We start from the raw sequence: 16,983 nt of genomic DNA, 5'->3' as shown, positions 1-16,983 counted from the left end.
CCGTTGAGACTGGAAGTCTCAGCTTACTTATTAAGAACTCCCGGACCCGGCGATTCAACACACCAAAACCGGGCGGCATTGGGTCGATTGGGTCCATGGATAATGTATGCCCCGCGGCCTCTCAAAACGCTACATTTGTCTTCGGCGCCAGTGGTCAAATCCTTGTGGTTGCTTGCATGTGTGTCCTTCCCCAAGCGCGAGCCAAGCCCTGCTGGCGCCCGATGACGCATTGGGTAAGTGGCGCAGATCGACCAGACCCCACACGCTCCCGTCGCTGCGATGACGTTTTGCTTGGCATTCCCAAGTTCACAAGTCTGCCAAGCCTCGGCGCTACGCGACCGGCTCGAGGCTTCCGTGGCTTCGCAGTCACGTTTTGTGTGCATGTACGTGTCTCAGGGAAGGTATACACAGACATACACACGTATAGCCTACCGTCTTTGCCGAGATGCCCGAGATGCCAAGTTGGACTCCAAAAGTATATGAATCCTTCATGTCGTTAGCTGACCTGGTTTCATCGACGCTCACCGGAGGCCTCATACGTGGGGCATTCTCAAGGTTGACCGGCTTGGACGGCACAGGCTGGACGGAGACCGTATCGGCATTGTAAACGCAACAGACAGTCTGCTACAACGGAGTGGCAGTTTGGAAGGAGTTACGACGAGGTGCTGACTTCGTTGGCATCTATCTATCTTGTAGTTGTAGCTGGGTATCAAGACTATGTAGTTATGAAATAAGAACCAATGAAATGAACAACAATGCGTATGCTCGGTGCTCCAGCGCCGGTTGGGAGAGCATCCACTAAGGCGTTTGTTATAGTTCGTCGAACATCCTGAGCATGTCGGTCATAGTGGACGATGCGACAGAGGGTCCAGTACTGTTTTTTGGCTCGTCGTTCCCATGTGAACCCGTGGCTCTCAACGTCCAGAGCAGATCTGTGTTCGCCCCAGCGACACCCCTCAATGTATTCAAGTCTTTGTTTGCATCAGGGGCCGTCGTCTCCTCCCAGCCCCCGTTCACATACTGGGAGCCAACAAACAGAAAGAGCATGGAGAAGATGACAACAGTGACGACGATCCACACAGTCTTGAGACGCTTCCTAGTCTTCTCCTGCCATTCCCTGTCTGCACGCTCCCAGTTCTCGATCCGCTCACTCACGGCATCGACCCGCTCGCTCAGTGACCTGATGCGCTTCCGCCCGGCATGAATTCGGTCTCGTAGCGATTCGATGCGCTTCTGCTGGTCTTCAAACTGCCCGAAGGAATCAAGCTGCGAGCCGACGTCTACCACCAGTTCCTCGGCCTCGGCGCTGAAGGAGTTATTCAACTGACGCGAGAGATCGGCGAGCTCCTTCAATGCTGCGACTGTGCTTTGTAATGTGCTTAGCTTATCAAGTAAGGAGTGATATGTGTCGTCTAGCCGCTTTGTTGTCGAACTTGCAAAAGACTCGAGTTCTGCCAACGATCTTTGTAGGCCACTGAAGCAGGGAGTTAGCGGATGACTTGGTCGACGGGGCCGGTAGAGAATGGACAGTGCTAACCTCTCCCGGGCAGCAGCCTTCTGCTGTTCCTTGGCCAGTCCATTAGCTAGACCACTGTCCTTCGGAGGTTTGGTCGTTGGCATCGCTTCATCAGCCGACGCATAGAGGATACTCGTCCGCCGGCTGGCGTTTGGGCTGAGGTTCGGCGTCACCGTCTCGGACCGTGACCATTCATATGATCTTCTGCCTTGAACAGCCGATAGTGCCGACTGCGCGACCGGAGTGCGTGTTTCTCTCTCGCGATGCAGACGGATGGGCGATGATATTTCGGAGATCGACCTGGTTATTTGATGCCGCGGGCGGCCTGGCGACGACACTTTGGATGCATCGCCGACATTTTGTGACATGGTATCACTCCTCTTCACGTTGTAATTATCCGATGGGGTTCATGAGTCGCACAATGGAGCCAGAAACTTAATCCGAGCGTATGTGGTTTGTGGGAGGTAATGTGAAGCACATGCACGGAATGATTGGAGTTAGTTGACCGCCAAGCGCCGGGTGGGGCAGACCTTAATTGAAGATCCGCGCCGTCTCATTGCTCATGGCTCGTCATGTTTTTTATTCTGAGCCGTGTTTGCACGGTATTTTGTGAGTGATATACAACGAATCCATGGTCTGGGCTAGATGGATTCGTCCAACGCCACTGAAACTGCCGTGCTGCCTGGCACCGCGAACCTCGAACTGACAGGGCGAGGAGCGCAGATGGAAATTCCTCCCCTACAGATTCGTTGAAATATCCGACTGGTGGTCGCTGCTTGCTTCGGGCACCTATCGGTGAAGACTGTGCCAGAGGAGAAGCTTAACAGCTGAGCCACTTCCGAGATGCCGGCGCCCCATGCCCCTGAACGGTGGACCTGGACAAAATCCGTTTCCTCAGGTGCATTGCGGCAGGGCGGCGTGAGTATTGCGTCTCGGATACGGAGACTTGGTGCATCTCGTCGAGTTGGTGCACGATTCACCCCAGCTGCTGACGATTCGAATCATGAATTGAGCAGCTTGTTGCGCTTCTCCTTGCGTTTCAGCCGATCTAGTCTCTTCTTGTGCATCTTCGCCGCCAACTGCTCGTATCGTTCCTTCTCGGCCTTGGCTTCTCGTTTCTCTTTAAGAGCTTGTATCCGTCTCTGCAAAGGTCAGAGTTAGCAATCTGTGGTCAACCGTCCCTGCTCGCCGCGGATTGCGCACCTTTCGCTCTGCCTCCTTTTCTTCCTTCATCTCCCTTTCCTTTGCCTTTGTTGCCGCTTGCTCCACTCTTGCCTTTGCCCGCTTCTCATATGATGTCAAGCCAGACCCTGGGCGGAAGGCCTTTTTCGGGGCGTGCCACTGCTTGCCTGCGATCTCCATTAGCACGTTGATGGCAACGGTCGGAATCAATGGTATGGACGCATGTAGGGACGCACCATTCTTCCGCATGCCCAGGGGCTTGGCCACTACCGCCTCACCCGACGCTGCTCCTTCAATCGTTGCGGTAGACATGGCTCCCCGTTTTCTGTCAGTTTGAAGAACTTATCACTCCTATGGAGTACAAGTGCGGACATGCAGTAACGCGAAAGCGGTCTGAATTGCTGCCCTGCATGGTCGGAAAAATTGGGCGGCAGAAATTCCCGTCATGAGTGAGACGCCCTGGGTTCAAGTTCCCACTTTCACGGGTTCGGCGGGGCAGGCAATTCCCGGTAAAAAAACCTGACCGCCGTTCAGCTGCGGCTGGGTCAAACAGGGCTTGCCTTACGTGCCAGGTAACCAGCTCAAGGTTGAATAATACAACGTGGAAACAATATGTGTAAGAGCTTCGGTGTACGGTATTGTATTGTACATACCTCACATACTCGAGCATCCGCACAATACACGACCCGAATCTATGCCTCTGATGTACAGCACATATAACGAACTATGCGAACTGTGTCTCCAATAATGCTTCTCCTTGCTCCGTACGTACGCACTCGACAATACTCGATTGCGCTAGGAATGTGCCTCGAGACGGTAGGTATGTATGCAGGTCATTGCAGATAGGGGGATACTGAATACCGCTGTAGCACGGCCCTCGGTGGTCTGTCGGGTTCACATCTCTGAGAATGATTGCTCAACATGTTATCGGTATCTACACATGCTCGAGACGTGTTGCTCATTCAAGGTCCCGAATAATATAGATCGCTAACTTCGCCTTTCTTCTTTCTTCCTTCTTTCGTTGCCTTGCCTTTTCTATAGTAGTTTTTCTCACTTTCGCCACCTTCCATGCTTTCGGTCCTGCGCATATAAGCTTGGCCATCAAGGCACTCGGTGGGTAGAATCTATTCGTCAAATTTAGCTCTGAGCTAACGTTAACTACCGCGTACCTCTGTAACGGAAGGTTTGTGAGGCTACCGAATGTGATTATCCGCGACTGACCCTAGAGTACTAGTAGAGTAGGCAGTACGTATTGTGCCCTACATAAGGTAGGTACAATACCAGGTCGGTAGACCATGGTCGCATTGTTCTTGCGGGGTTGAAACGAATGCGGGAAAATAAGCTAATCTCTTGGTCCGGAAATGACTTGTCGTCATTGAAACCTCGGCGCGGGCGTGCAGTACCGAGTCCGAATATTACATAGTAGGTTGCCTCCCAAAGTGGTAAGATTGTCATCTGCAATTCTCATCGGTCCAGTTATTAGTAGTTAGATCTAGGCGGTCTTGCCATGGCTGTGAGGGAAGGCGCAGACTTTTTGGAGGAGTTGCCATGGCAATGAGAACGGCGGCACACATGGACGAGCGCATGCAGTTCACCATAGTAGTACCCTTGTCTTACGGCAGGCCGCAATCGACTTCGGCTGAAAGATCCCATCCTTGCTCCTCAATATGTTGAAAAGCGTCCGTGCAACCCTTGTTGAATCTGAATGTCGGGCGTTTCGACATTCTCGTTGGACAGATTCCGATTCTCCGCTCCGCAATGGTAACTGCATAGCGTAACGCTGAGTACAACGGGACAGGAGGCCAGCTGCACGTTCAAGGAGACGGATGCAGCAGAGAGCTGTCCAAACACGGAGACCTCTCCCGCACCTCTCGTTGGTCAAGTCCATCTGCCCTGGTGTTGGCTTCTTCGGAATGAAGACTACACTACATAGGTACGAATACCTACCTACGAAGATATCTTACTATTTGTATGTCCTGACTTGTATTGTACATACAAGCTTTGGTATTGTATAACCTCGTCCTTACCCGCTTGCTCAGATGCGGCAACATGGCTTACATATACTGAAGCATCCATGGATACACTTTTAGTGTAAATGGTACATAGATGGATTTGAATGGCAAACGAAAACCCCGCCGGAGCGATCAGTGTTTAGTGTAGTGTATCGCCATGGTGCACAATGAAATCTCCAGGTCACCGTCGAGAACACAGTGCGGATGGACAGGATCCAGGTGTGGAGCCGCTGCCCCTGGCAGACATGTGCCAGGGGCTTGCATCAGTGGGCGGCGGGAGACAGGCACCCGAAGTGGCATCCGGACGCTGTTGGCTATGGTACCTACTCCGTAACCTAACTGCAACTGGATGTGGCAATAGCGGGGTACTCCGTACCTGACGCGAGATGCGAATGAGGCGCAGACTGCCGCGTGGCCCTCCATCGTGAAAGGTGAGGTGGGAAGAATACGATAACGACCGGACAGATAGGGTGGTAAGATAGCGAGTAGCAGGGTATTCTACGTACTGTACATCCGTACACAGTACTGAGCAAGTGTCCTGGGTTTTCAGGCCCCGGTGTCCGTACATGGATTACCGCTGCTTCTGTGCGAGTTCCAACCTTCGGTCTGAAATTGGGCTGACATTCACCTTTCGAGCGGCTGCTCAAATCCCTCCTCCGATTACTGCAACCGTACAGTAGCATCGGCCGTCTTAGGGTTATCAGCAACAGGAGCTCGACAGGGTCTTGACATAGCCCACAGTTGCATTCTAAGAGCCACGAAAGGAGCTGCCGCCTTCATATCCGTTTGCAGAAATGTCCAGTTGAGCCAGTCCAGCACACACACCAATTTCACGCCTCGGACCGTCGGACGTCTCGACGGCAGGATTTCAAGGAAAAAGCGGATGGCTGGAGGTGAGAGACATCGGTGGATCGCTTAGCAAATGGCTGCTGCTGGGCTTGCTGTTTCTGGTTAGATTTGTGACCCACACCTCCTTTAGATTAATATACACAGTGTGAATACATGGGAACACCCGAATGCCGCCAGCCGTAACCCCCCACCCCAAGTTTTCCCCGTGTTTCGTGCCTGGTTCACCTTCTCTTTCATTCTCACTCGTCCGTCTTCTCTCCGCATCCCTCACCACATCGCCGTCGTTTGTCGACTTCACCGGCAAACTTGGTTCAATTCCAGCAGCAAATCGAGAGATTTGCGCTGGTTTGGCCGTCCACTCCTTTACTTACCCCGTTGGATTCGTCTGGAAACAGCATTTAGCTGCCTAATACTTTGTCTGCTGCTGTCTCCAGGTCCAATTGCAGCCACCCGGACTTCATTGATGGTGAGTATTTTCCCCTTGAGCCGTCGATGACCGCCTCCATATCTTGGGTGTCGCATGTGCTAGACAGGGCCAATTGCTGTTGGATGCATTTCCTTGCACGGCTCATTTGGCGTCGCTGACTGTGTCCAGACCCAGACTGCAATTGCCATTTTAATCGTTTAATTCTCACCAACGGCTGAGCCACGACACTTTCAAAACACCTGGTCGAAGATCCCAGACTTCCAGCCAGGTGACAGTTATACTCGGCATTCCCATGTCACCAGCGTTGATTTGAGTTGCCAATCGACTCTTGCGCCGCGGAGCGGTCCTGAAAGATGGCAACCACAATTGGTCCAGACATGATGATCGAGCCTCCCTCGCCAGAATCGCTCGATCACGAACCGGCGCTTCCCTTTCAGAGAACAGCCCCGATGAGCGATCCGTCTTCCCAACAGCTGCGCCCCTCGACTTCTCAGGCTTCCCCACGAGCGAAGCCGCCGCCTCCGAACCCTCCTTTTGTATTTCCAGCCCGGCCATCTTCCTCTTCCGCGCCGGCTCCCTTCCCCAGGGTTACCGGCAGGCGGCCCCGATCGGCGATCGAGTTGCAGAGCACGGTGTCGAAAGGAAGTGCTGAGGACGAGAGGGTCGTCTCGAGATCGCCGGCTCTCCCAGCCTTCTCATTCAACCCTGGTGCGTCCTTACCGTCAAGTCTAGAGCGCGACAATATGTTTCTGAGCCCACCACAATCGCCCTCTGCGCCGAATTCTCCGCGGTTGACCCCGAATCGACCTACTGGCCATAGGCACCGCAGAGGCGGCAGCGAATTTGTTGGAGGGAGTATTCGCGATGGTGAAGCGATCACCGTTATGAACAACAGCCCGACGAAATTGGAGAGCGGCAAGCCCTCCCCCCTGCTTCAACCGACCACACCTCGTCGGGGCCATGCTCATCGTCGTTCTGCTGCTATCTCAAGCCATGACCTCTCCTCGATCATCGTCCCCCCGTCGACTCCTAATGTGAGAGGAAGCAGTGCGCCCACCAGCCCCACAGTTTCTGAGCGATTATCAGGCCCGAGCCTCCCGGTCCTTGACCAACCCGTCGAAACGGACAAGGTACCCTCGCCAGTGCCGGAGCTGCTTCTTGATAGAGTTAGCGGTCCAGCGCCAGTTCCTGTGCCTGTTGAGCAACCTTCGAAGCCTGCAGCGCGAAATAGAGTGGGGTTCTCTGATACTTTAGAGTACATCCCAAGGCCGTTGTCTGTGGTCTCCACGGACACCTCGAGCACCGTACGCCCTGGCCACTCTGTGTCAGGCAGCATCTCATCTGTCATCTCCCTCTCGAATGCCGATCGGGACGTTAACCACTTGTCGGGCGCCAGCTCCGCGCCAAAACTCAGCGACAGTCGACCTAGCACGGCGGGGGCTGTCATGGAACGGACCCAGAGTGCTCAGGAGCATGACCCGGCTCCTCACTCCCCTAGAAGAAGAGGATCGATCCCGTTGCTCGGATCACTCCCTCCTACTGATCTGCTCAATCCAGCCACCCCAAGCCCTACACGGTCTGCCAAGAAATGGTCGTTCTTCGGCCTGGATCCTTTTGCATCAGCTTCGCCGACACGCACCGAGGCCGAAAGTCCCTGCTCTACCATCTCGCATTTGCGCGTGTCAGAGGGGAGCTCCACGAAACGGGGGGCAGCTTTGGGTCCGCTTGAGTCTGGTGGAAATGCCGGCGCTCTCAAACCTCTCGGCAAGAAGAGAAGCAAGAAGCAGAAAAAGGTCAAGTCCTGGGCTGGGTCTATCTTGTCCCGCAAGGGGAAACACCGCCATAGCAAGCACAAAAAGCGAGCCCCGACACCGCCTCCGCCACGGCGCTTTGAGCCGGAGGACGAGCCGGATGATGCTATGCACATGTTTCCGGAGCCGGAGCCTCCAGTTCCCTGCGTCACGGATACCCAGTCATGGGAGAACTGGACTTTTCCTAAGGCCAGCAATCTTTCAGACGAAGACGCTTCCTACCCAATGATCGACTTGGACGCGGCTCTAGGTCCTTTCAACACACCTTTGCCCCGCAACCCGGAATGGGAAGCAGCGCAAAGAGCTGGCGGTCGCGTCAAAAAGCAGTTGCACAGTGCTGCGGGTATGAGTCGATTTTCTGGCCCCGGGATGCACTACCATAGACGGGCGGAAAGCGCACCGGAACTGGCGCCCTTTGAGGCTGGCCGCTTTGGATTTAGGCGTTTTGGTAGCAGCTCGACCATGGCCGATGTATTTGAGGAAGACGAAGAGGACGAAGAGGACTCTGCCAGCTCTTCAGCTGGGCCATCGACTCCTGCGATCAGCGCCCCAGCCGCGGAAACTCCTAAATCCAAGATGCAGCCGAAGGAGGAGTCTCACAATGCTTGCCAAGGCCATGTTCAAGTGTCCGGTACTGTGTCATCGCTGGCAGAATCCAAGCAACTCCAGTTCCGTGAAGCAGACAACGCTTCAAGCACTTTGGCATCGGCAAAGCAGGAGCCCACTAACGTGTGCTGCGATGATGGCTTTCTCGGCGAACCAACCGCTCCCTATTCAGCGGGAAGGCCTTCTCCAGGTGATGAGAATCACAGCTCAGCGACTCCTTCTCCCCGCCATGCCTTCCGGCCTAAGGATTTGGCCCCTGTCGAGGTCAGCCCCCTCAACCTTCCTACGGCGTCGCTAGGTCCGGTTAGTCCCTGGTCGATGACCCAATCCTCGGCTTTCCCCTCTCCGAGGTCGCAAATGTCGTATGATGCGCATTGCATCTCGACGGCCCCTTCATCGATCACAGAAGATAATTTCCAGTCCCTGCTCATGGGAGAACCCGGGCCGGAAGTTCGGATATCTGTGGATGATACTCCGTCTTTGACCAGCAGCAATTCTACTATGACCAGGGATAGTCTCTTCCCACAACACCCGCAAGCAAGGTATCCTCCTTTGAACGAACACCCGAGACCGGCGTCGTTTACCTCGACCTCCTTTGGGCGACGACGATCAAGCCTGGCAAGTCTTAGCCGGCTGATTAACAGCTCACATGGCGAGAGGAGCAAACTGTCCATTGAAGTTACGTTGGACAACGAGCCAGAGAAAAAGGCCAAGGCCAGCAAGACCAAGCGCCTCAGCCGGATGATGCAGTTCTGGAAGTCCAAGGACGGCAGCACGTCGTAAGAGGCCACCGATCATTGCTCCTGCTGTACACAAGGAAGGCAGCACGGGTGTTTTGAGGGAATGAGCAGGTTTATAGCCATCGCAGGTGGCGCCGCTTTGTGTCATCGCTTTTATGGTGATGTACTTGTAGGACTCTGGAGGGGTGGTTGGTTCTTCTAATATTGAAGGCTTTGGCGTTTCGTCGGCAGCATGAGAAACAAGGTAACATGAGATTCGGGATAGATATCTCAAACTGCCAGAGTATGTTTCAGTTTTTGATGGGCAGCCGGTTGGGGGGAATATGATGGAGATGGGACATATGATTCACAGTTGGCGATGATTCTGTTTCTCTGGACATATGAATGGGCGGCGTTCCCAAAACAATAACAAGTTGAGGTCAATATGTTGTGTATTGTCCTCCCGTCACAACTCTCAAATATGGCGCTTCTGACTTTCTGCATATGCCTCAATCTGGCGGTGTCCACGCCGCTGGTGGGCCACTGCTTTCAGGAATCAGGATCCCAGGGGGCCAGGTCCTCCGCGCCCCGCCCTTTGCCTGCCGGAGCTAGCCTCGGCTAGCGTCGCCGACTCTCGGTCGACATCGAGTAAACGCGCTTCGCGCGTAAAGTACAACGATTGCAGCTCGGGAAAATCCGACCATGAACACTAGTATCTATTCTCGTGCCGATCAGCCGAAAGTGTAACCTGTGAGCCGCAAAGTTACGTCGAACCGTCGCCGTCCGGTAAAGAACGCCGTAGTCATTGCGACGCACTTTACACAGCCAACCACTGCTACTTCTTCCGCACACCACCCCGGCCATGTCTGCCGCGTCGTCCTCCTCCCGGTCCGCCATCCGCCGTCTGCTGAAGGAGCTCGATACCTGGAAGAACACCGAGTCGGCCGGCGAACAGGGGATTGAGCGCCTGGGGCCCGTCGGCGACGATGAGTTGTTCAGCTGGGAGTCGGTGATCAATGGCCGGGGGATTGGGCATGGCTACGAACGTGCGTTGTCCTCTTCCCCTTCCTTTGCTTAAACCTTCAACCGTGCGCGCCTTGAACTTTCTGGGCGGAGATTGACTGACTGACTTACTGGAAACAACACAACAGACGGACGCTGGCTCCTCCGCATCACCATCCCGCCGTCCTACCCATTCAAGCCGCCGCAGATCTCCTTTGCCACGCCGATCGTGCACCCGAACGTCCACCTGCAGACGGGCGAGATCTGCTTGGACCTGCTGAAGGACAAGTGGTCGCCGGCATACAGCGTGCTCCAATGCGTGCGCGAGATCCGCATGCTGCTGGGCATGCCGGGCGTGGATTCGCCCTTCAACGTGGATGTGGCGGCGCTCTTGCGGGACGGAGACGCGCTCGGGGCGAGGAGGTTAGTGGAGTTGTGGGCGGAGGAGGAGAGGTACGAAGGAGAATAGTATTCGTTCCATGAGTTGCGAGATAGGATCGGGGGTTCTGCCGTTTATTTTTTTTTTTTTTGTTTCCTTTGGCCCGGGCTGGCCGGCATGTCTTTTTGAATCGTCCACTAAAGTACCTATTTAATCATCTAGAATGAAGAGAGCGGGAGGCAGGTGTGGCTTCAAATGGCGTTGCACAGACTGGTAGCCTTTGAGGAGTTAAGGAGGACAGCGGAAATGGTTACAGTGACAGGTGTGGCCCTCTCGGAAGGATGCGCGCGCAATAATGATACCCATTGCTTCATCCCTCTATATTCTCTCAACGCCGTGCCCGTGTCCTTTTCACATCTACCTTATCTTGCCAGCAAGCGCTCGGTGACCATGTGTGTGCCCCCAAAATTCAACCAAAACCTAGCCGTCACCGATTGCGCCTGTAACCATATGGTAGCACACTTTATCGTACAGATTGGAAACATCGGCCGCTTCGACCACTCTGCCGACACATATCTCTCTAGAATTGGACAAGTGGAGCGCCTCAGACTCTGCCCGTTCGCAGGACCATCGCCGCCACGCCAAGTACAGACCTTGAACATTAAAATCTGTGTTGCTAGACTAGAAACCTCCCAGACACCCGAAGGAGGTTTGATTGTCTCGGGTTGGAGAACAGAGAAAAGCGTGCTCTACGCTCAGACCCCCCTTCCGTCGATGACCTGATCGGTTTGGGGGACTGAGATGAAGAAGCGCCATGGCTTTGAGGTGCTGCAACGCGTCACTCATTATAATGGTAAACCTAGCCCTCGTCAGCACAATCGTCCACTTTCCAAACAAATAATAGAGAATGCTGTACCTTGTAGTTGGGCAAGCCGATTGGTTGCCAACCTAGCCTCTTGGCCATCTTCGCAAAGCCCTCGGTCTCGATCAGGTGGTAGAATGGGAAAGCAGGAAACATAGCGCCATCTCGGTGGACGTCAGCTTTCACTAACAGTGCTGCACCGCCTACCCCGTCCAACGGCACCTCTTCATGGAGGAGCCCGTCGTCCTTGTGCATGTAGGCCATCAAGGACCGGAAGGTCGCCATCTCAGCATATCCCTCCAGGAGGATATCATCAGGTCCCATCTGCTTCGCCAACTCCTGCGCGTTGGGGCTATCCTGCCAGTTGTTGAAGTCGTATGGGCGCTCGTCCATCTCCTTCTTCTCGGCGTTCCAGTATCGTTGGAAGCAATTGGGCGCTACAACGGGCTGGTCGTGGCGAGCCAGGTCCTGGATGATGCTCGGAGGGGTCTCGACGACATCGGCATCCAGCCAGAAGACCCACGAGGTCGAAGGGCCCAGGGTGGAGAAGAGAAGGGAATTGCGGGACTTGGCCATGGCCGCCCGCCGGATCTTCTGGTTGTGCATCTTGTGGCGCTCGCTCTCGTCCTGCGACGAAAGCGGCGGCTCAAAGTCTTCCCGCAGGATGATGATGCTCTTGAACCTGTCCTTCTCGGGCCCGTATTTCTGGGTCTTGGTAATCCTCTTCTGCAATTCCGTCGTCGCGGTGTTGCCCTCCTTCGTCTTGGGAAGAATAAAGCCTAGCGTGATCAACTCGTGGGGATACGAGAGCTGGAGGAGGTTGTCCCAGTACTCCGGGTAGAAGCGAGCCATAGGGGTCAGGAGGAGGATGTTCTCCCGGCTTTCGAGCGGGTCGGGCGTTATAGTGACATTGTTGAGGTTGTAACGTGTCACAGGCGGCGGCTTGGGCTTGCCACTGCCAGTCGGCTTGCGGAAGGGAGAGGTTGGCGGCGAGAGATGATGCACCGCGGCCGTGGCCTTTCGAGAAGCAGAGAAATCCGGAGTAGACGAGCCTATTAAAAAGTACAAAATGAAGATGCAGAGGGCCGCGCCAACGGCGAGAGTCGCCGGGCTCGTCTTTTTGAGACGAACCGGGCCCATGGGGCGCGCCATGGGTTCGTCCGAGGATGGTTCAGGAGGGTCGGCACATAGAGGGGCGAACGACGGGACGTCGATGCCGAGTCCTTTCGCGGTCGGCTCGCTCGATCGCATCGACAGGCGCCCAACAAGCGTCGTGGCGCAGGGGGGTCGGCAGCGTCAGCCGAAGGTTGCGCTGGCGCAACAAAGGGGCCTCGAGTTGGGATCGTGTGTACTAGGGAGATTCTCCTTGGGCCCGGCGATGAATTCGACCAGGATACGGTTTCCAAGATCCCCCGTAAATACAGTGTAACATCGACTCACGTACTGTGCGACGCTCACTGTGGCATTGTTACCATTCCGAGGCAGTATCCGTACTGGTAAGATACATCTGGATACGTCCCCTGTTCCGCCCATCGTACAGTTCTTACACTTGGTGAGAGGCAACTGAAGATGGCAGAACAGGCCGATTCAGCTAGGCTACTCGTGTCCAGTACTTCTCGTTTTTCGAGTCTGCGCGAAAGTCAGCCCACATATCATAGATTGAGCGCCAATAGTTTGGAGTGCATTGTATTGTACATGTGTAGTACATTGTCTTGCTCAGGTATTCCATGTAGAATGGTAATCCTATCGAGGTATAGTACAGTACGAATACGTCAGTACCGTATCTCACTGGAGCTGCACGCACACGTCAACATCAGGTAGCCTTACCAACGGCAGGAGCTCTAGCTTGCCTCACTTGCGACCTTCCCAACTTTTAAGTTCGTCGCCGACAATCAAAAGCTGTTCCTGTCCCCGTCCACACAACCACAAGCGCTCTTCGAATCCATCCGCGCATTTAGAACTCGCTGAGCGCCGCAGAACCACAGCCATGTCAATAACACCAATTATTACGTTCAAGGCGGGCATCTGCGATGTCGATGTTTGTTCTCCTAACCAGGTTGCCCCTCCACCTGAGCTTGGCTGACCATCTCCAGCAATCCTCAAAGCCCTTCAAGATCAAGGCCCAGCCGACACCCGGCTACATCTATCTCTACTCTGAGGATGGTACGACCCAACGCTTGACGTACAACCGTCAGCTCGCTGACAATCGCAACAGACCTAATCCACTTCTGCTGGCGCCCGAGATCCGCGCCACTCGATGAGCCAGAGCTCGACCTAGTCATGGTCCCCACGGACGGTCACTTTGTTCCATACGATACTCGCTCGCCAAGCCATACTTCCTCGAAGACCAACGGCCGCATTTTCGTCCTCAAGTTCACCTCGTCCTCGCAGAGGCATCTGTTCTGGCTCCAGTCGAAGCCTCAGGGCCGCAGCGGCGACCCGGCATGGCTCAGCCCCAGGGATCGGAAGATTGGAGAGATCGTCGACAGGCTCCTGCAGGGCGAAGAGGTGGATGTGAACCGCGAGCTGGCTTCGGTCCGCAACAACGATGACGACAGCCGGCGCGATGCTGACAATGACGAGGCCATGGAGGACGTGGAAGGTCACGGCGATGGCTCGGCCCGCGGCGGCGGCGGAGGCGCCGGTCCGGACGCCACTGGTGGAGATTTCAGGCAGGAAGGCGAGGATGCCAGGGAAGGAGGAGCAGACGGGGCTCGAGCGTAGGTGACCATTCTCCCATTGACGCGGTTTTCGGGCGCTTTTGGTTCGTTTGATATGGTTATTTTTCGCTAGGAAATGAATTACATCTGGCGCATGGCATTGGGCATCTTGCAGATTGCATGTACATCCTAAAGATGCTTCGGCAAGCAAAGGGCGACAAGAAAATGACAATCGGGATTCCCTCATTTTCTCTTGGTCCTCGCGTATTCGGACAGGTGCTAATTCTGGTGGGCAGACTGAGCAACGATGCTGCCACGGCTGTGCGGAACTTCCTCGACGCTATGAAGAACGCGTCGGGAGGCACTGCGGCAAGCCAGGCAGAACGCAAGGCCTATCCTCTGCTGAATGACCTTCTCGAGCCACCTACCACCATTGCCATGCTCGACGCGGCAAGCGATGAATACGTCGACAACCTGCTCAGCTTTCTTCCCCCGATGGTACTGGTTCTGTCTCAACAGGGAGACAATGCAGACGCCATTGTGAAAGAACCCAGCATGGAGTCGGTGGAAGCTGCGAAGCAAGCCATGAGCTCGGATCAGAAACGCGCTCTACTTAAGAAGGTCTTCCGGAGCCCTCAGTTCACTCAGAGTCTGGCGAGCTTGACCGTTGCGCTCAGGGACGGTGGTCTGCCGACCATCGCCGAGGCCTTGCGTATTCCGGTGGAGAATGGCGGACTCGTCAGGGGCGGAACGGTTCCCCTTGGTGGCGGGGATGCCGTGGAGGCGTTTGTGGAAGGTGTGAAAAGAGGAGTGCAGAAAAAGTAGGGAGTACCTGATTAGGACTAACTAGATCGACAACCTGTATGTGTAATGCCAACTCTTTAGGTTTTCTTATGAGAGGCCTGGGTCTTCTCCATATTGCGCAGGTTACGATAAGAAGCCAGGGCACAGACTGAACAGTCGAAGACATGCTCACCAAGGAATTTTGCTCGAAACCTGAACAGTTTTCAATCCTATCTTAGGTTACTGTGTATAGGGATTTGTAGGTTTTGCGCTGCTGCTGTCGGGTGCTAGGTATTGCAAATGAATGTGTAAGACGCTGTATTACGTACTGTATTATTAGGTATTGTACCTCAATGCCAAGCCTGGTACCTTCGCGGCTGCGGGGCGTTGTTGAAGCAGCACCTGCATCCAACGTCATTTCCATTCAACGCTCCAATCTCCTCCTCCTCCAAACTTTCTGCCCACAAGTCGCCCTACGACATCTACTTCCTGGCAAAGCACCAACACCATGGAAGCAGAAGCCGAGTACTGGACATTTCCTACCAACCCGGAGGAATTCGATCAAGATGATCGGATTTCGTATTCCAAACTCGACAACAAATACATCGCGGTGCAGGAAGATGGAACCGAGTACGAGTTCGACGCAGAGCTGAAGCGCTGGATCCCCATAATCGACGAGGCTTTGATCGAGGAACAACAGAGAGGATACTTTATGTCCAATGCCGATGCCGACAACGATCGTCAGGGCCCCGCGCAGGGCAGAAAGAGGAAGATAGACTCGAACGACCGCGAGGTAAGCTGCGCGCACATGCACATCTGCAGCATCGGCCGTCCCGCACGCCGCCATGCCCTCCTCCTTCTCCCATAGCCCAGTACATCCAGAGAGTCCCGAGACAAGAACAGTCCCGAATGCTCGCACGCGAGATCCGGGGAGAGACTGACCAGCCGCTTGATGTTATCTCTGTTTTGCACGCCAGCAGGACAACAACAATCACTCTTACAACCATGAGGATCGCGTCGCCAAGAATGCAAAGCGGAAACAGGGCAACCGCGGACCGCCCCAGCCCAAGCAGAATACCGCCGTGTACGTGACCGGCCTCCCGCCCGATGCGACCGCCGAGGAAGTTGCCGAGCTCTTCTCGCGCAAGTGCGGCGTCATCGCCGAGGAGATCGACAGCGGCAGGCCTCGCATCAAGATGTACACGGACGCCGACGGCAACTTCAAGGGCGACGCCCTGATCGTCTTCTTCAAGCCCCAGTCGGTCGAAATGGCCATCATGCTGTTAGACGACACCGACTTTCGCTTCCCGCCTCCAGATCCCAACGCACCCAAAATGCGTGTGCAGGCGGCCGATTCGAGCTACAAGAAGGTCAAATACGACGGCGACAACGGAGGCGGTAACGGCGACGCCAAATCAGGCGAAGGCAGCCGCCCGGACCAAAGGCGCAGCGACCAGGATAAGGCCAAGATCATCAGGAAGACGCAGAAGCTCTCGGCCAAGCTGGCCGACTGGAGCGACGACGAGCCCTCGGCCCTGCACGACGACAACACCCCCGGCGGCGCCATGCCGGCCAAGGGCGGCAAGTGGGACCGCGTCGTCATCCTGCGGCACATGTTCACGCTGGAGGAACTGCAGGATGATCCCACCGCGCTGCTCGACATCAAGGAGGACATACGCGAGGAGTGCTCCAAGCTGGGCCCGGTGACCAACGTGGTGCTGTACGACGAGGAAGAGGAGGGCATCGTCAGCGTCCGGTTCCAGACGCGCGAGGCGGCCGAGGCGTGTCTGCGCGTGATGCACGGGCGGACGTTTGACGGCCGGATCGTCGAGGCCTATTTCGCGACGGGGAGGGAGAAGTTCAGGAGGTCCAAGGGGGATGCGAAGGGAGGTGTGAAGGACGGGGAGCACGAGGAGGACGACTAGACTGCGTTGTGCAGACTCAGTTTGGGTTTCCCTCTCTCGTTTTCTGCCTTTTCCGGAGGCTTGTCTTCCCCTTAATTAATCCTCGTTGAATTCCTTTTCGCCGGTTCAGGAGACCAATCCCCCGGCCTCACCGAAGCGGGCCCCTTTGGCCATGTAACTACATCCTGTAGGATTAGATACCAATTGGATTTCTTTCTGATCTGAGCCTTCATCAGTTACGCATCCAGGGCCGTAACACGGCAGAACTGAC

General features: G+C 55.2%; 7 protein-coding genes across 7 annotated transcripts; 4 read left to right on the top strand and 3 right to left on the bottom strand.

The window, feature by feature from the left end:
- Nucleotides 1–628: 628 nt before the first annotated feature.
- B0T15DRAFT_27907 (uncharacterized protein) lies at nt 629–2,261 on the bottom strand. The gene is made up of 2 exons (XM_062863554.1): nt 1,538–2,261; nt 629–1,474 (listed from the first exon to the last, which is right to left on the bottom strand). The coding sequence occupies exons 1-2, from the start codon at nt 1,882–1,884 to the stop codon at nt 811–813; spliced, it is 1,011 nt and encodes a 336-aa protein (XP_062725962.1). The 5' UTR covers nt 1,885–2,261; the 3' UTR covers nt 629–810.
- Nucleotides 2,262–2,517: 256 nt separating this feature from the next.
- B0T15DRAFT_488868 (rRNA-processing protein CGR1) lies at nt 2,518–3,010 on the bottom strand (the record flags this gene model as incomplete). The annotated part of the gene is made up of 3 exons (XM_062866550.1): nt 2,518–2,658; nt 2,720–2,865; nt 2,935–3,010. The coding sequence occupies 3 exons, from the start codon at nt 3,008–3,010 to the stop codon at nt 2,518–2,520; spliced, it is 363 nt and encodes a 120-aa protein (XP_062725961.1).
- Nucleotides 3,011–6,150: 3,140 nt separating this feature from the next.
- B0T15DRAFT_27811 (uncharacterized protein) lies at nt 6,151–9,636 on the top strand. The gene has a single exon (XM_062863543.1). The coding sequence runs from the start codon at nt 6,340–6,342 to the stop codon at nt 9,184–9,186; it is 2,847 nt and encodes a 948-aa protein (XP_062725960.1). The 5' UTR covers nt 6,151–6,339; the 3' UTR covers nt 9,187–9,636.
- Nucleotides 9,637–9,805: 169 nt separating this feature from the next.
- On the top strand, nt 9,806–10,676 carry B0T15DRAFT_27793 (putative ubiquitin protein). The gene is made up of 2 exons (XM_062863539.1): nt 9,806–10,168; nt 10,274–10,676. Exons 1-2 carry the CDS (start codon nt 9,985–9,987, stop codon nt 10,591–10,593), a joined length of 504 nt encoding a protein of 167 aa, XP_062725959.1. The 5' UTR covers nt 9,806–9,984; the 3' UTR covers nt 10,594–10,676.
- Nucleotides 10,677–11,341: 665 nt separating this feature from the next.
- Nucleotides 11,342–12,517, bottom strand: B0T15DRAFT_506874 (glycosyltransferase family 62 protein; the record flags this gene model as incomplete). The annotated part of the gene is made up of 2 exons (XM_062867614.1): nt 11,342–11,362; nt 11,420–12,517. The coding sequence occupies 2 exons, from the start codon at nt 12,515–12,517 to the stop codon at nt 11,342–11,344; spliced, it is 1,119 nt and encodes a 372-aa protein (XP_062725958.1).
- Nucleotides 12,518–13,151: 634 nt separating this feature from the next.
- On the top strand, nt 13,152–15,058 carry B0T15DRAFT_517655 (proteasome complex subunit Rpn13 ubiquitin receptor-domain-containing protein). The gene is made up of 4 exons (XM_062868319.1): nt 13,152–13,403; nt 13,459–13,528; nt 13,581–14,085; nt 14,322–15,058. Exons 1-4 carry the CDS (start codon nt 13,353–13,355, stop codon nt 14,848–14,850), a joined length of 1,155 nt encoding a protein of 384 aa, XP_062725957.1. The 5' UTR covers nt 13,152–13,352; the 3' UTR covers nt 14,851–15,058.
- Nucleotides 15,059–15,146: 88 nt separating this feature from the next.
- On the top strand, nt 15,147–16,786 carry B0T15DRAFT_27691 (uncharacterized protein). Its single transcript, XM_062863532.1, has 2 exons — nt 15,147–15,601; nt 15,786–16,786. Exons 1-2 carry the CDS (start codon nt 15,317–15,319, stop codon nt 16,731–16,733), a joined length of 1,233 nt encoding a protein of 410 aa, XP_062725956.1. The 5' UTR covers nt 15,147–15,316; the 3' UTR covers nt 16,734–16,786.
- The last annotated feature ends 197 nt before the right edge of the window (nt 16,787–16,983 follow it).

Source organism: Chaetomium strumarium (genome assembly GCF_033439665.1).
Source record: "Chaetomium strumarium strain CBS 333.67 chromosome Unknown B0T15scaffold_1, whole genome shotgun sequence".
Lineage (NCBI taxonomy): Eukaryota > Fungi > Ascomycota > Sordariomycetes > Sordariales > Chaetomiaceae > Chaetomium > Chaetomium strumarium.
The sequence above is the reverse complement of the archived record's forward strand: the minus strand, read 5'-3'. Positions and strand labels throughout refer to the sequence as shown.

Bases quoted from the DNA above. Each gene is read 5' to 3' on its own strand.
- B0T15DRAFT_27907 (XM_062863554.1), bottom strand. From the start codon at position 1,884: ATGTCACAAAATGTCGGCGATGCATCCAAAGTGTCGTCGCCAGGCCGC. The intron at 1,475-1,537 runs GTTAGCACTGTC...TCCCTGCTTCAG, and splicing joins AAGGCTGCTGCCCGGGAGAG to TGGCCTACAAAGATCGTTGG.
- B0T15DRAFT_27811 (XM_062863543.1), top strand. From the start codon at position 6,340: ATGGCAACCACAATTGGTCCAGACATGATGATCGAGCCTCCCTCGCCA.
- B0T15DRAFT_27793 (XM_062863539.1), top strand. From the start codon at position 9,985: ATGTCTGCCGCGTCGTCCTCCTCCCGGTCCGCCATCCGCCGTCTGCTG. The intron at 10,169-10,273 runs GTGCGTTGTCCT...ACAACACAACAG, and splicing joins GATTGGGCATGGCTACGAAC to ACGGACGCTGGCTCCTCCGC.
- B0T15DRAFT_517655 (XM_062868319.1), top strand. From the start codon at position 13,353: ATGTCAATAACACCAATTATTACGTTCAAGGCGGGCATCTGCGATGTC. The intron at 13,529-13,580 runs GTACGACCCAAC...CAATCGCAACAG, and splicing joins CTATCTCTACTCTGAGGATG to ACCTAATCCACTTCTGCTGG. The intron at 14,086-14,321 runs GTAGGTGACCAT...TCTGGTGGGCAG, and splicing joins GGAGCAGACGGGGCTCGAGC to ACTGAGCAACGATGCTGCCA.
- B0T15DRAFT_27691 (XM_062863532.1), top strand. From the start codon at position 15,317: ATGGAAGCAGAAGCCGAGTACTGGACATTTCCTACCAACCCGGAGGAA. The intron at 15,602-15,785 runs GTAAGCTGCGCG...TTTGCACGCCAG, and splicing joins TAGACTCGAACGACCGCGAG to CAGGACAACAACAATCACTC.